The following is a 13,893-nucleotide window of genomic DNA, read 5'->3' as shown; positions in this document are numbered from 1 at the left end:
AGAGCTATTAAAAACCAAAACACATTTTAATGAGAAATCGATTCTTAAAGACTGGTTCCTGAGTTAATTTAGATAAATAACAGTTGCCCCTTTCACATGGGCATTACACAATGGGAGCTTTCTGTTTGGGATCCACTCCCCCTTCCCTCCCCTCCCCACCCTCTCCACCTGACTTTTAAAGACCACAGTCTTTGGCAGGAAAAGCCAATCCTTTTCCACTTTATTACACACACACACACGCACATGATCTCATTTGATTTTTTACTTTCTTCCTAAGCTGCTGTCTAGCAAGTGACGTATTAGTCATGCTCTCATTTTCACCACTTAAAGTAATAAGCACAAAGAGTTATCAGTGGCGAATATTTAGGTATCTAAGTGTGGAAAACAACTCGATCTTAAAACAGATTAAGTTCCCTTGCCTTCCGCCCATCTTATCAGATTCCGTGTGCTGAAAATGTTCTCAAGTTCTGACTTCTGACCTGTAGCAAAGTCATCTGGAAGAACCCACAAAGACTGCTCCTAAGTTGTCATAAGGCAACTTACTTTATTGGGAATGTGACTCTTTAAAGCTGTTTTTATATTAAGCAAGTAGCTTCATTTTGACTAACTGCAAGTCATAATCATCCATATTTATTTAACTGAATACGCTGACAGTCTCTGTACCTAAGTGATGCCCACAGCCCAGCACATCGGCACCATTAAGGTGATGGAGAGAAGTGAATGTATCAGCCCAGCTGTTTCCTTCCCCTTAAAGAGAGAGGCCGACAGAGGCGGGCTGAGGGAGTGGGGGGAGGGAGGAAACGGGAATGAGAAAGGCACTGTTCTGTCTTTCATATTCATATAATTCTGATTTGTTTCAAAAGCAAGGACCCATGAATGAGAGTTGCGAGTACAAATTCAGTAAGAACACAATCCCTGACTGTATTTTTCTGTGTGGCACCTGTAGACAGCACATAGCACACCGAAGAGCTGTCAGAAGGTTTCAGTGAGTTGATGCCTGAAAAGTTCTTGGCACAGTGTCCAATGCACGGGTTAGTCATTGTTTCCTACCCATCTTCAATCAGACACCACACAGTGTGAGTGCCAAGGGCAGTGTGAGTGCCTCCCGAATATGCTGCTGGGGCCCCTGTTTCCCTTCCCTGGAGTTTCTATGAGGGGTTCCCCTGCACCCACCCCGCATGCCTGCCCCACCTCCCACCACGGGAGCGCGAGTGGCTTCTCCAACAGGTGAACTGAAAGGGCTGGTCTGCGCCTCGCCATCTGGGACCTGGTTTCCCACAGTGACTGTGGCCGCCAGTTACCTGCCTGCACCCACAAGCAGGTGGGTCTAATTTGGGGCTTCCGTGTTAGCAAACCTGACTGGCTGGGGGTCTAAGCTGCCATATGGCTGTCCATCTGTCTCCCGGGCCTGGCTTCCACTGAACTGGAAATCCGATGGTGAGGCAGAGTCTTGTCATCCTCCCCACATCCAAACACCCCCTTCCTCTTGAAATAGTATAATTATTTTGCCACAAGTTGGGACTAGAAGGGCATCTAAAACAGATGTCAAAATCGTCTTTCACTCTGGCCATTCTGTTTAGCACACTACTGGTTCTCAGTAACCGCCATGCTCCACGAGTGAATGCCGGAGACAAACGAATGAACTGCCTGGAGACTCCATGGAAACCTCAGGGCAAGTGACATCTGTCTGCCCTGGAGACCATCCAAGGGTGTTCTGATTGTCGCTAGAACAGGATTCTGATATAAGTAAATGCGAAGATCCAATGGGATGTCATTAGGCTATAGGTGATGAGGCCAATTTGAATTCATAGAAATTAAGAACTATTTTTAAAGAAATAGATGCAATTTGTTTTAGATGGTTCCTAGTAATATTTTTTTTTTTTTAAGGCAAGTCGACTCTTGGTTGACTTCACAGATTGCAAGGACCTTGTCAGCTTACAATCCCTTATTTTTTTAAAATTTTTTACGCCTACAGCACCTGGTCTTCCTAGGTGGTCTCCCATCCAAGTACTAACCAGGCCCGACCCTGCTTAGCTTCCGAGATCAGACAGGATCGGGCTTGTTCAGGGTGGCATGGCCGTAGAACAAAAGTTTTGATAGTGGGCTTCTGGTAGTTTAATTTTAATAAATAAGACCAAGCTGAAATAAATATATCAAGACTCTGTCTCATTAAAAAAATTAAAATAAGCATGCCCTTCTGACAGTCCCTTAACAGACACATAACAGTCCCTTTTCTGTAGCCAATTCAAAGGTACGCTTGGGGAGTAGCCACTTAAAATTACTAAAAATTCTTCAGTTGGGAGATTCCATCCAGAGTAATCATGTTATAGTAGAGAAAACCAGAAGCTTGTTCAAACACGCAAGCCTTCTACCTAGTGCCCTAGAACATCAAACATTTTAATTTGAAAGAACTATGCAACACTCCTGGAAGTCAACGGGACTGTGTCTCACAATCTGAATAAACCGAAGAATAATTAAGACAATTAAAAAAAAGAAAGAAACAAACAAACGGAGTAATTATTCTAAGGACAAGAGCCAATGAACGTGGTACAGCTCGCTTTTCTAAGTGAGCTCTTCGTGTTTCTTGACAGCTGTAGCTATTGAGCTATTGAAAATGGAAAATTCCATCTGAGTGTTCAGGTACCTGTACGTTTTTTTTTTTTTTCATGCATGTGCTCAGCAGGTCTTGTGTTTGAGAAGCTGGGCGGGACAGCGCTGCTGGCGGAGCCACCAGCAGGTGGGTATGGAATGCTGGGTCTCCAACGGTGCCCCCTCCAGCCCTCTGCCAGCCTCGTGGGTGGCTGGTTACCTGATGAGGACACACTGGTTGTCGTGGCGCTTCCACAGGCAGCGGTAGCACTCATTGGCAACGGCGAAGACGTGGGGTGGAAGCTCCCCCAGGTGGCACTTGCTGTAGCCCTCCATGGTGGCACGCTCGTACAGGCCGGCGATGGTCTTGTAGGGGTTCACGGAGGCAATGATGGAGCCGATGTAGGTCTGCAAGGACAGGGGACACCCGGTCACACGCGGCACTGGGGGTGGTCGCTGGGCAAGCTTCGCACCTCCACCCACGCTGGGACAGGGACACTGAGAAGGGGAGGAGCTGCCACAGGTCCCTGAAGCCTGAGCGTTGAGGACTCCACCTGAGTGCAGGTTAAGGGGAAAGATGGCTTTTGCTCTCCACTGCACACATTTGTCCTACACCGTTTTGGTACACAATCCTGTCATTTTATACGAATGAATGAGGCCATTCCCAAGGCAGCTTACAATGAAAAAGGTAAACAAAACTAAGAAGATGAAGCAGGCCAAGGCCCCAACCCCCGTTCTCTGTGACCTAACCCCGTCCCTCACGCAGCTATCACAGACCGGCAGGATTCGAGAACGAGAGAAGGGGGAGCTGATGGAGGAAGGAGGTTCTGTTTAACGGGCGTGGCGTCCCTGTTTGGGATGGTCGGAACCCTCCAGGGGTAGACGGTGCTTACGGTTACAAGACATTGTGAACGTATTTAATACACTGAGTCGCACACATTAAAAACCGTCTAAATGGTAAATTCTAGGTATTCAACCACAACTTTAAAAAAGCAGTCAAGACCATTTTGAAAATACTGGGTATTCAGTAATTTCAAACACCTCCTGAAGTGTCACGTCATTGATCTGTAACTTCACAGACTGACAAGCTTAAGTTTCTGGAACAAAAAGCCAGGCCGGAAAGTAAGCGAAATCTTCAGGGCCACCAGACATAAGCTACTGAGTTATGGAAGCAGATGCCTTATGCCTCCTCCACGTGGACGTGACCATTCCCTCGTACTTCTGCAAGACGTGCTGACCACGTCTGGCTCTTGGTGCGCAGGCTCAGATACGGCTGAAGGAGCCGGTCAGCAGGAGGAAGGAGGGCCCTGTAACCACCGCCACCCAACCCCCGATGGAACATTCACTGTGCCCAGGGCTTCGGGGGTGCTACAGGCGGAATCATGCCCACGCCCCTAATCATACGCTAAGGCTCTAAGTCCTCAGCACCTGAGAATATGACTATGCTGTGCATGGAGATCGGGTCTTTAAGGGAAATTTAAGTGAACCATTAGGATGAGCCCTAATCCAATCTGACTGATGCTCTTAGAAGAAGAAGAGATTTGGACAGAGAGAGACGCACCAGGGATGTGTGTGCACAGATAAAGACCACGTGGGGACACAGCAAGAAAGTGGCCGCCTGAAAGCCAGAGAGGAGCAGAGCCCTCAGAAGGAGTGGCCCTGCTGGGGATCTTGATCTTGAACTTCTATCCGCCAGAATTGTGAAAAAATAAACTTCTGTCACTCGAGCCACCCGGTTAGCGGCAACTTATTATGGCGGCACTCACAATAAGCAGAAGGTTCACAGTATTACTACGCTCGTTTTTCAGACGAGGAAACTGAGGCACGGAGAGAAAAGTCTGTGCGTGGTCACAGAGCCGGGAAGTGGTAGAGGGGAGACGTGAACCCAGACGACCAAATTCCAGAGCCTCCTCTTCTGTGTCGTGGGCGAGGCTGGGCAGCGTGGCCGAGAAAAAGAACAGCAGGAACGCGGAGCAGAACGTGCACATACCCCGCGCGCATCTGGGCCGCATTACAGCAATTTGTAATCGTTCATACTCAGAGCGACTGCCAGGAACATCGAGCAACGTATCGTATGCTCCATATAACCGTTCTCAAATGCAAGGGGGCCTGTCATGAGTTTTGGAAAAATCTTGAGCCAAAAAAGGTTAAAAACATAAAAGAGACATGATCTAACGATTCCACTTTTAGATATATGCCCAAAAGAATTAAAAATGCGCACTCCAACAAAGACGCGGCGGCATTATTCACGACGGCCTGAAGCTGGGAACAGCCCAAATGTCAATCATCGGATGAATGGGCATACAACAGTGGTGCATCCACACAATGGAACGGTCAGGCAGAAAAAGAATGAAGTACAGATACACGCTGCAGTGTAGACGAACCCTGAAATCATACTAACTTGAAGCCACACAAGTTCGCATATCCAGAAATAATGAGAAGCACCACGAGCCTTAACCTTAATAAAAGGTTTTAGAACACACCTCTTCTGATTTTACACCAAACTGAGAAACAAAAATGCTCTGGTAACAAATTACAGACCATTTAGTAAGGGGAGAGAGCGAAAGGCATTTAGATTTTCAGGGATGAAATGATCTCATTAGAGTCTGAATAATAAGTACATATGTCACGGTTGATCGGAAATTCAACAAACGGACTTCCACGTACCAACAGGGACAGCAAAAAGCCAGACTCGACCTGAGCCGAAATGCAATAATCTGAAGTCTCTTATTAAAAAAAAGAAAAGTAAAGAATGTGTAAAATGTGTGTCTGGTTTAGAGAGAAAACACAATTTTTATGTTTATTTTTAAAAATGACAGGAAATCTTACCTCATTTAGAGTTAAAATTGCCTCTCTACTGTAAGAACCTCCATCTACTCCTGGGGTAAATTAGGCTCTTAAAACACGAATGTACAAGTTTTACAATTTCACCTTCTCACTAATGACGTAAGTCATTTCTTGAAAGGCTTGTCACCGATTTTAAATGGCAATTAAGCCTACAGGTTTCCAAAACACCTTTATCTGACATTTTATAATTGTGGGGCACAGAGGACATCACTATCTAAGCAGTCGCATCGTCACCTGCCCTCATTTGCTCCCATGTCACCTTGAGATGTGGGAGGGCAGAGGCCACTGTTCTGCCTCCTCTGACAGATCAAGAAATGGGCCAAGGATGATAAATGCCGCCCTTGACAGACAGCGAGATTGGAAACGGCTGATGTGTCTGTCACACTGTGGGTCAGTGGTGACCCCGTTCACCACTCACCCACATACAGAACGGGACTCACCCACTCTGTCCAGCCTCCCCATCAGCGGCCAGTGTCTCTATGTCCTGTAAGCTCCGCACACATCCTGTCTGCTCAAGCCAAGCTCCACACCTGACCGATGAACTTCGGAAGATGAAACTCACCTGCTTAAAACTCTTCATTCGCTTCCACGACCTGCAGGGTCAACCGTCAGAGACATTTGAGAGGAGACTTTGAATGGCTCTAAAAAGGCGACAGGACACCCCAAGTCCTAATGAATTATTCTCACGGCAGTTACGGGAGGGGACCCTTCAGTGCCCTGAAGGGTCCTTCCGTTCTCATCGGGGTTTATTGCTTGTGCCCACACACGCACGGAACAGCACTTCTGAATCTCGCGCTAAAACAGAAGTATAAAATAACACGCAGCAACAGCTCCCGATGGTTTATTTCGCACAAGACCTTGTGTGAAATCTTAGCGGTCCATCGGCAAAAGTCATCACTGCCAAAGCCATCTTATTTTTCCCCTCGCTACCCTCAACACACCACTTTACACGAGTGATTGTTGTCACTAAACAAACAACAGATTCGCTGAGTAATAAGAAAGTTTGGCAGGTGATATAAATAAGAATGGCCACTGGAGAATGGCGGGGACGGGGGGAGGGCCCAGCTGTAAATTCAGTACCAAGCGAAGCAAAGATAAACTGTAGCAAGAAAGAGCTAGGAGACATTTGCTGGATGCTTGCACCATTTATCACTCTATAGAAAGGTATCATTGGCTCTAAAAACAGCCACGGTGACGCCGTGTGGTTACGACTCTGGACATGTGCAGCTCAAACACAAGGGAGGGCCAGGTACTTATCGGTTTCTTCATACCTGATTCTAAATTCCACAATCATTAAGTAGCCTGGACGTTTTAATGGCTCTTCAGAAATAGAAAGTACACTCTATTTTGAAGCACATAAAAATTTTTTGCTAGTCAGAGAAATTCCACATAACTCACCAAAAAATACATTTCCTTGCCCATTTTTATAATCTGGGACAGCTGCTGCACATACTGCTTTAAAGTGTTGGGAGAATCTCACTGCATTTCTTCAGTCTAAAATCTACCAATGCAAGGTTCTCAAAAGGCATAAGGGTATAATACCTAGTCTCTAACCCTAACCATCCTCCCCACCAAAAAATCAAGTAAAACTAAGAAAACAACGTGACCCGGTGGCCTCAGACGCAGAGTTGCTTGTGGATATGGAGGGATTTGTGCTGCCTCTGGGAAGTCGCTATTCCGACGCGGGATAACACGATCCAGACCAGGGGTCCCCAACTCGCAGGCCGCGAACCAGTACTGGTCTGGTCCGTGGCCTGTGAGGAACCAGGCCGCACAGCAGGAGGCTAGCAAGCAAAGCTTCATCAGTATCTGCAGCCGCTCCCCAGCGCCAGCATCACCGCCTCAGCTCCGCTTCAGATCCTCAGGCATTAGATTCTCGTAGGAGTGCCGGTCCCTGGCGCCAAAAAGGTTGGGGACCACTGCTCTGGATAGCAAGGTTTGGCCAAGTTGAAAGTCAGAAGTCCTCAGCCTGGAGCTACGTTCCCTGGAAGGCTGCTTAACCCCGCCAGACCTAAAACTCTCATCAGTAATGACACACCTTGTCATCCCACACAATTACTATGTGAAAGTGCTACGTAAATCAGAGGTATTCATTACTGGTTTGTTTTTGTTGATGAAAATAAAACCGCAACTGCTTTTCATCATGTGGTCCTGAAACACGGGATGTAAACGAAGTAATGGGAAACGTACTAGGGAAATTGATCAAAGTCAGTGGCGTGCACATTTTCCTAGAGGGAAGGACTTAAGAAGTGGAATGGTGAAGCGGGTTTATTTCCCACCCACTGTTCTCCTTCCTTCTCTCCCCATCATCACAGCTAAATACGGCGATGAATTACTTCTGGAATGCTTTATCCTGGATGCAGCTTCAGTTTAAAATTACAGATATCTGTACACTCAGCGGCCCACTGGGCATCTTCACCTGGATGCCCCTTAGCTCAAACTCAACATGGACAAAGCTGACCTCCCCAAAACACCTGTTCCTACTCACAGTCACATCGTGACGAATGGCACCACGGTCTACTTAAATGGTTAATCCAGAAATCTGGGAATCTTCCTGTAAAAACCCGACCTACTTTCCTACCAATCTCAAAGACTTAAGATTCTACCGTAGTATCTTTCGAACTCAAACTCTCCCAGGATTGGCTCAGAACCCCATCATTTCCCATCTGGCTTGCCGATTACATGTCCTCCTAGACCGGACACCTCCTGCGCTCATCGCCCTGCAGCCCGAGTGAGTTTTCTCAGAGCTCCTATTTACAGTTGTCCCTACAGCCTTCACGAATAAATTCAAGGTCGTTACCTAGCACTCAGAGCCCTTTCTCACCTGCTCCTGCCCATGCTGCCAGCCAGCTGCACGCGACCTTCATTCCAGCATCTTGGACAAATGCAGAACATCACACAATGTCAAGTCCTCGCATATGCTGATCTGCCGGAAATGAGTGAGCCGCCCTCCTCCGGGACCGACTTCTCCAATGAATGCTTCACAACTCAGCACAACCAGGGTCTCGTCTGGGAGTCATTTCTGACCCTGTCCTTACGCCTCCCCCTTGAGAGGCTCATTCTGTGTTCCTAGTAAGTACTTTGATCACAGTCATTGTCACCCTGAGCTACTGTCAGTGGTGTGCCGTGTCGGCCTTCTCCAGTAAAACCTGGAGGTCCTGGAGGGGCAGTGCCTTTCATCTGTCCAGTCTTTCCAGAAACAATTACTATAAACATGAGTAATTTTGCATCCTTGGGGCCTAGCACTCACCCTGACCAAGAGGCAGGGCTGAATCGATGTACAGATACTGGGGGCCCACAATCTGACCACCAACCCACCAAATAAACTCCTATTTTCACTGTGGAGTGGTGAGGCAGGTTTATTTCCAGAGCTCGAAGCCAGTGGTCCCCAACATTTTTGGCACTGGGGACTGGTGCCCCTATGAGAATCTAATGCCCGGTGATCTGAGGTGGAGCTGAGGCGGTGATGCTGGCGCTGGGGAGCGGCTGCAGATACAGATGCAGCTTCACTCACTGGCCCACCGCTCACCTTTGCTGTGCGGCCCGGTTCTTAACAGGCCACGGACCGGTACCAGTCCGTGGTCCGGGAGTTGGGGACCCCTGCTCTAAGCCACTACCTTCTACATAACAAAACTGTCCCATTAAGCAATGAAAAACATTTTTAAACAATTTTTAAAACCCGTTAAGCATCAAGTTGGTTGAAAACTAGATCACAACAGATAACTCAAGTTATTGAAGTCAATCTCTTAAATTTAAAAGCGACATTTCTAGTCAATTCAAGTGAGTTTTTGATGAAATTCCCGCCTTGTTGAATGGAATCTGACCCAAAAGAGAGGCAGAAAGAGAAAAAAAAACTCACTAAAACGAAGTTCCTAATTGCCACCATCATGTGCTGATGTGGAAGTGGCCACTGGAGCATAAATGGTTGGTGAGGTTTTAAAATACACACACAGTCAGACAGATGGGGACAATCATCTTTTGGCAACACCAGCTCTTGATTTCATGTGGGGAAAAAAAAAAAAAACCACCCCTGGCAAAACACACTGAATTCAGCTGTTCCCGGTACGAGGCACACGCCAAGACAGCCAACCATCCGGACTTCAGGCCATCATCCCTGGGTTCGAGAGGGGCACCCTGTCACCTGATACTAGCTTAGGAAAGGAATGGAAAGGAACCCCCCCCCCCCAAAAAAAAGTCTACTTTGGGAAAACTCAACTCAAGGTAATGAAATGCAGATTGAGAATCTGCACGTCCAAAATGGAAAACCCACGGCACGGTACGTCCAGTGCCGCCGACAGTGGGGGCACCCGGGGCATCTGTTCACCTGCCTCCTGCAATCGACAGGTGTACGAGCGGCTGCCGCGTTTTCAAAACGCTAACACATTTTGCCTGACAGAAATAGACTTCGAAGTTAATTCAGGAACAACATCAAACACATTTACAGATTCGGTCTGGGATGCCACCTAACCAAAGGGAGGTATTTTTGAAACACCTAAAAATACATTAGCTGTGAAGAATCTTTTGTGCTGACGGGAGCATTTATCTTTAGACACAGCCCCACTTTTTAAAATGGGCTCCTTTGATTCCGATCCCTGCCCTGTTTGTTCAACAAGACCCACAAGCTAACCAGAGGGCTGGGTGGGACAGAGCGGGGCTCTGGAGTCATCTCCAGCACCATAATTGCGGGCGAGCTCTGACGTTTCCTGCGGCTCCCTCCCTGATGTGGTTTTGAGCCCTTCCTTCAAGGCTGGGAGAGGAATTTCCTCCGTGCGACTGACCCAGAGAGCGACAAACCCTATAATGGAGAGGACAAAGAGGGCCACGCCGCGGGCCTGGCCTGGCGGTCCCTCCGCTCTGCACACAGAGCTCACCTTCGAACACAACGGGCACCGTGCACGCACCTGTCAAGGCTGCGTCCGCATCCTGCTCACGTGACAATGTGAAACGACCCAGGCTCTGGAGAACACAGCACGACGGGCGTCCACACCCACTTTTCCCACGCTCCTGTCCTCCAGGTGCTGCCAGGACGGTCAGCGCCAAGTTCTCACGGCCACTTGGACTTGAAAAGGCTGCGAATCGTCTAAGCGCACCCTTCCTCCTCCCTGTCCTGCCCCGCACTTCTCAGACCTGTTCTTCTCTCGCTCACTGCCACCGTCCCCCCGTCTAAACCCTCATCTGTCCTCCCTCGAATTTCGGCGACACTCTCCAGCCTCATCTCTCATCACTTCCCCATCAACTCTTCCAAAGCGTTTCCCAGGGAAATGCTCTCATCAAACACCTTTACCAAGGATGCTGCGGTGTGAGCACCGCCGAGCCCGGACGCTGCGGGCTGGCTTCCGGCGAGGCACGGTTTCTCAGCCTCGGCACTTCCGACGTCCGCGGCCCGGTCACTGCTTGCTGCGGGGACTCCTGCGGACGGTGGGACACAGAGCGGCATCCCTGGCCTCTGCCTACCAAACACCGTTAGCACTCCGTGCCCTTGCTAGGACAACCAAAAATGCCTCCAGATATTCCTAAATGTCCCCTGGGGGCAGCATCGCCTGGCTGAGAACCACGGCTTTGAGGGTTCTGACCACTGTCCTGCCCCAGCCTGCCTAGACACCTCCCCTCCCCACAAACACCAGGCTCCATAAGCAAAGGAACCTTCTCCCAGTCCAGAGAGGCCGCCTCGCAAAATTCACTCTCATCTCTCCATCTTCACGTGTGGGGTCTCACTAGCCTTCCCTTCTCACCAACTCTTCCACCTGCTTTAGAGTGTCCTGACTGCCAGCAGCTCCCTAGGGCATTTCGTGGCCAGCTCAGGCTTTCTCATTCACTAATATTCTCTTTGTACCACGCACACTGTGCCCCATCCATGCCTTGGGTCTTTGGGCACTCCCACACGTCGGAACTCTCCTCACCAGGTCACATCAGTGGTGGGAAGACAGAGGAGGGCAGGACCCTCATCGGACCGTCTCCAAGGCGCCAGGCAAGCAGGGCAAGCCTCCATGGCAAGAAGCCCAGGAACAAGAGGGTCGAGGTCGGAGTTTGGGATGGGCTCCCAGGTGGGGAGCGGACGTGCTGAGCAAGGCTCTCTCACCTGGGAAGTCACCGGAGGATGGGAAAGGCTGACAAGGTGGTGCCTTGGGCACAAAGGACCTGGAGTTCCAGGAAGGGAATGCAGCACCAAGGCAGCTGGCAGAGGCTCATACAAAGCCAGGACAGAAGGAGCAGGGTGCCCGGTCAGGGTGTCAGAGACAGAGGGACCGGCCGCGAAGCCGGAGTTACGCAGACCTCCAGCAGCTGACGTAACAGTCTGCACAGCCGCTATTCCCCGAAGGATGGGGTGCCAAGTGCCAGGCGGGAGCTTTCTAAATAAAGACTTGGTGGTATCAACTGAGTAAGATGGAGAGAAAGGTACAAAGCTTAACAAAGTTCCTAAAGCTGTCACTTATCATTTCATTTTAAAGTAGCCTGGGTTAGGGGTGGGAGTTAGGATATCTGATCTTCTAAAAAACCACAAATTAAAAAACTGACACGCACTCAAGATTAAATGATTAATGCAGAGTCCAAGAGGAGGCAAGTGGAGAAAAGGGGGCTCGACTCAGATGTGTCTGTTGATGCTTCATCCCTTCATTGTTCTCTCTCTGCCCCAATTTTAACAGAGGATGCCAGAAGCTGGAAAAAAAATATTTTATTTGGGTCTGGTAAAGTCCTCAGGTAATAAGAATGGTCCCCAAAGAGACAGAAGCTAATGGTCCTTTTTAACACAAAACAATAGACCTCTCTATCTGGAGACGGGTCTGCTCATCAGTGACCTGTGTCACCTGCCAACTCAGACCAGAAAACCAACGAATGCAAGACTCAGAGTCGGGGTCAGACCCGGAGGGGTTCCTTCTCGGTAACACGACTCAAAGGAGGGCAGCCACACTCCCCGACGTCCACGCCTCCCTTCCAGAACCTGTGCCTACGTGATGCTGCAAAGCAAAAGGACTTGGGCAGTGTGATTGAAGCCGTGAACTCTGAGATAGGGGACCCAGCCTGGCCCCGTGAACCCTTAAAAGCTGAGAACCTTTCTTGGCTGCAGTTGGAGGGAGAGATGAGAAAGCAGGAGACATTGGAAATGTGAGAGGAACCTGATCCACCATTGCCGGCTTTGAGAGTGAGGGAAGGGAGGCTCTAGAAGCCGGGAGCGGCCCTCGGCTGACAGCCAGCAAGAAAACGAAGATCTCAGTCTTACGACTGCAAGTAACTGAACTCTGCCAGGACCAGGAGTGAACAGGGAGTGGGCCCTTCCCCGAGAGCCTGCGGCAAGGCTCACGCGAACACAGCGCCTATGTCATTTTTTTCTCTTTTAAACATAGACAGGTCTCGCTCAGAGCCGGGATAAAAGGTGGCAAAGCTGTTCTTCTGACAGGAGCTGGTTTTGTCTCGATGAGGCAATCCGACAAGTACTGGCACCAGCCGCCAACAGCTTCAGTGATGATAAAATCATGATGGCTGCTTTACAGATAATAATACAATTACTTAAGTCTCAGGAGGAAGGCACATGAAGGCAAAATGAACCGAATTGAATGGCAAATTGGATGTACAAAAATCCTGTGTTTTTCCCTCAGAGGGGAGGAAAAAGATCTTAATTTCAGGATAAAAAGAACAAAATCTTAGTCACGGTGTTTATTAGGCAATTTAGCTATCAGATTAAACGTCATCATTGTAGAAAGGGAAAATCTTTAAAAAGGCTCTGCCTTTTAAATTCATTCAGTAGTTTTTTCTCCTCCTTTCTTGATGATTAAATGTGTAATAAGTTCTGAACTACTCACCTACGAGAGACATACGCCAATAAAAAAAATTTAAATTGGCCTCGCATCTTATTATCAACAATAGGTTATTTCTAATATGAATGGCTTTTATTTTACAAACATTTATCGCACAACTACCAGGCGCCTGGCAATGTCCTTGGCTCAAAAAGGACAAAACAAGTAGGTCCTTGACAAACCGAGGGAGGAGAGTGCTCTGTGAACGAAGAGTTACACGGCAGCGTCAAATACTTAATACTAAAAGCACAGGGACGGCACGTGGAAACCTGGACACCTGTGCAGTGAGCACCCCGCAGGAAGGAGGGAGACCCCTGTCACCGACGAGGAGTTCCCAGGGGGGAACAGGGGAATGCGTGCATGTTCTGCCAGCGCACCCTTAACATGGAACACGAAGCCACGCTGACGTCCACGTGTACGAACGTTACGTGTCATTTCTGAAGAACATACGGCAAACATTTGAAATCTAAAGACTTAGCGTAAGCACACAGCAACTCCGAGGACTACAACATGGCAGAATTTCTCTAGTCAGGGCTGTGTGAAAACATTTGGCAAACATGAGGTCGATCTGGCAAAAATGCCACTTTCACGATGTCAGAAGAAGGCAAATAAACCAGATTTTTAAAAATAAAAGATCAAGGAAATTAAGCGTTAAACCCACCAA

The 13,893-nt window shown here is 48.5% G+C and overlaps 1 protein-coding gene and 1 non-coding gene across 2 annotated transcripts in view; both read right to left on the bottom strand.

Annotated features, from left to right (window-relative positions):
- MYO10 (myosin X) overlaps positions 1-13,893 on the bottom strand; it is a 190,800-nt gene that overhangs the window by 93,907 nt on the left and 83,000 nt on the right. Inside the window, exon 4 of the mRNA XM_006907122.3 lies at positions 2,810-2,997. Coding sequence (XP_006907184.1) covers positions 2,810-2,997 — 188 coding nt within the window. The remainder of the gene's footprint in view (positions 1-2,809; positions 2,998-13,893) is intronic.
- Positions 1,967-2,085, bottom strand: LOC112475849. Its single transcript, XR_003044906.1, has one exon. It is a non-coding gene; the product is annotated as a 5S ribosomal RNA (ribosomal RNA).

The sequence above is a fragment of the Pteropus alecto genome, unplaced genomic scaffold (genome assembly GCF_000325575.1).
Source record: "Pteropus alecto unplaced genomic scaffold, ASM32557v1 scaffold152, whole genome shotgun sequence".
NCBI classification, from domain to species: domain Eukaryota; kingdom Metazoa; phylum Chordata; class Mammalia; order Chiroptera; family Pteropodidae; genus Pteropus; species Pteropus alecto.
The sequence above is the reverse complement of the archived record's forward strand: the minus strand, read 5'-3'. Positions and strand labels throughout refer to the sequence as shown.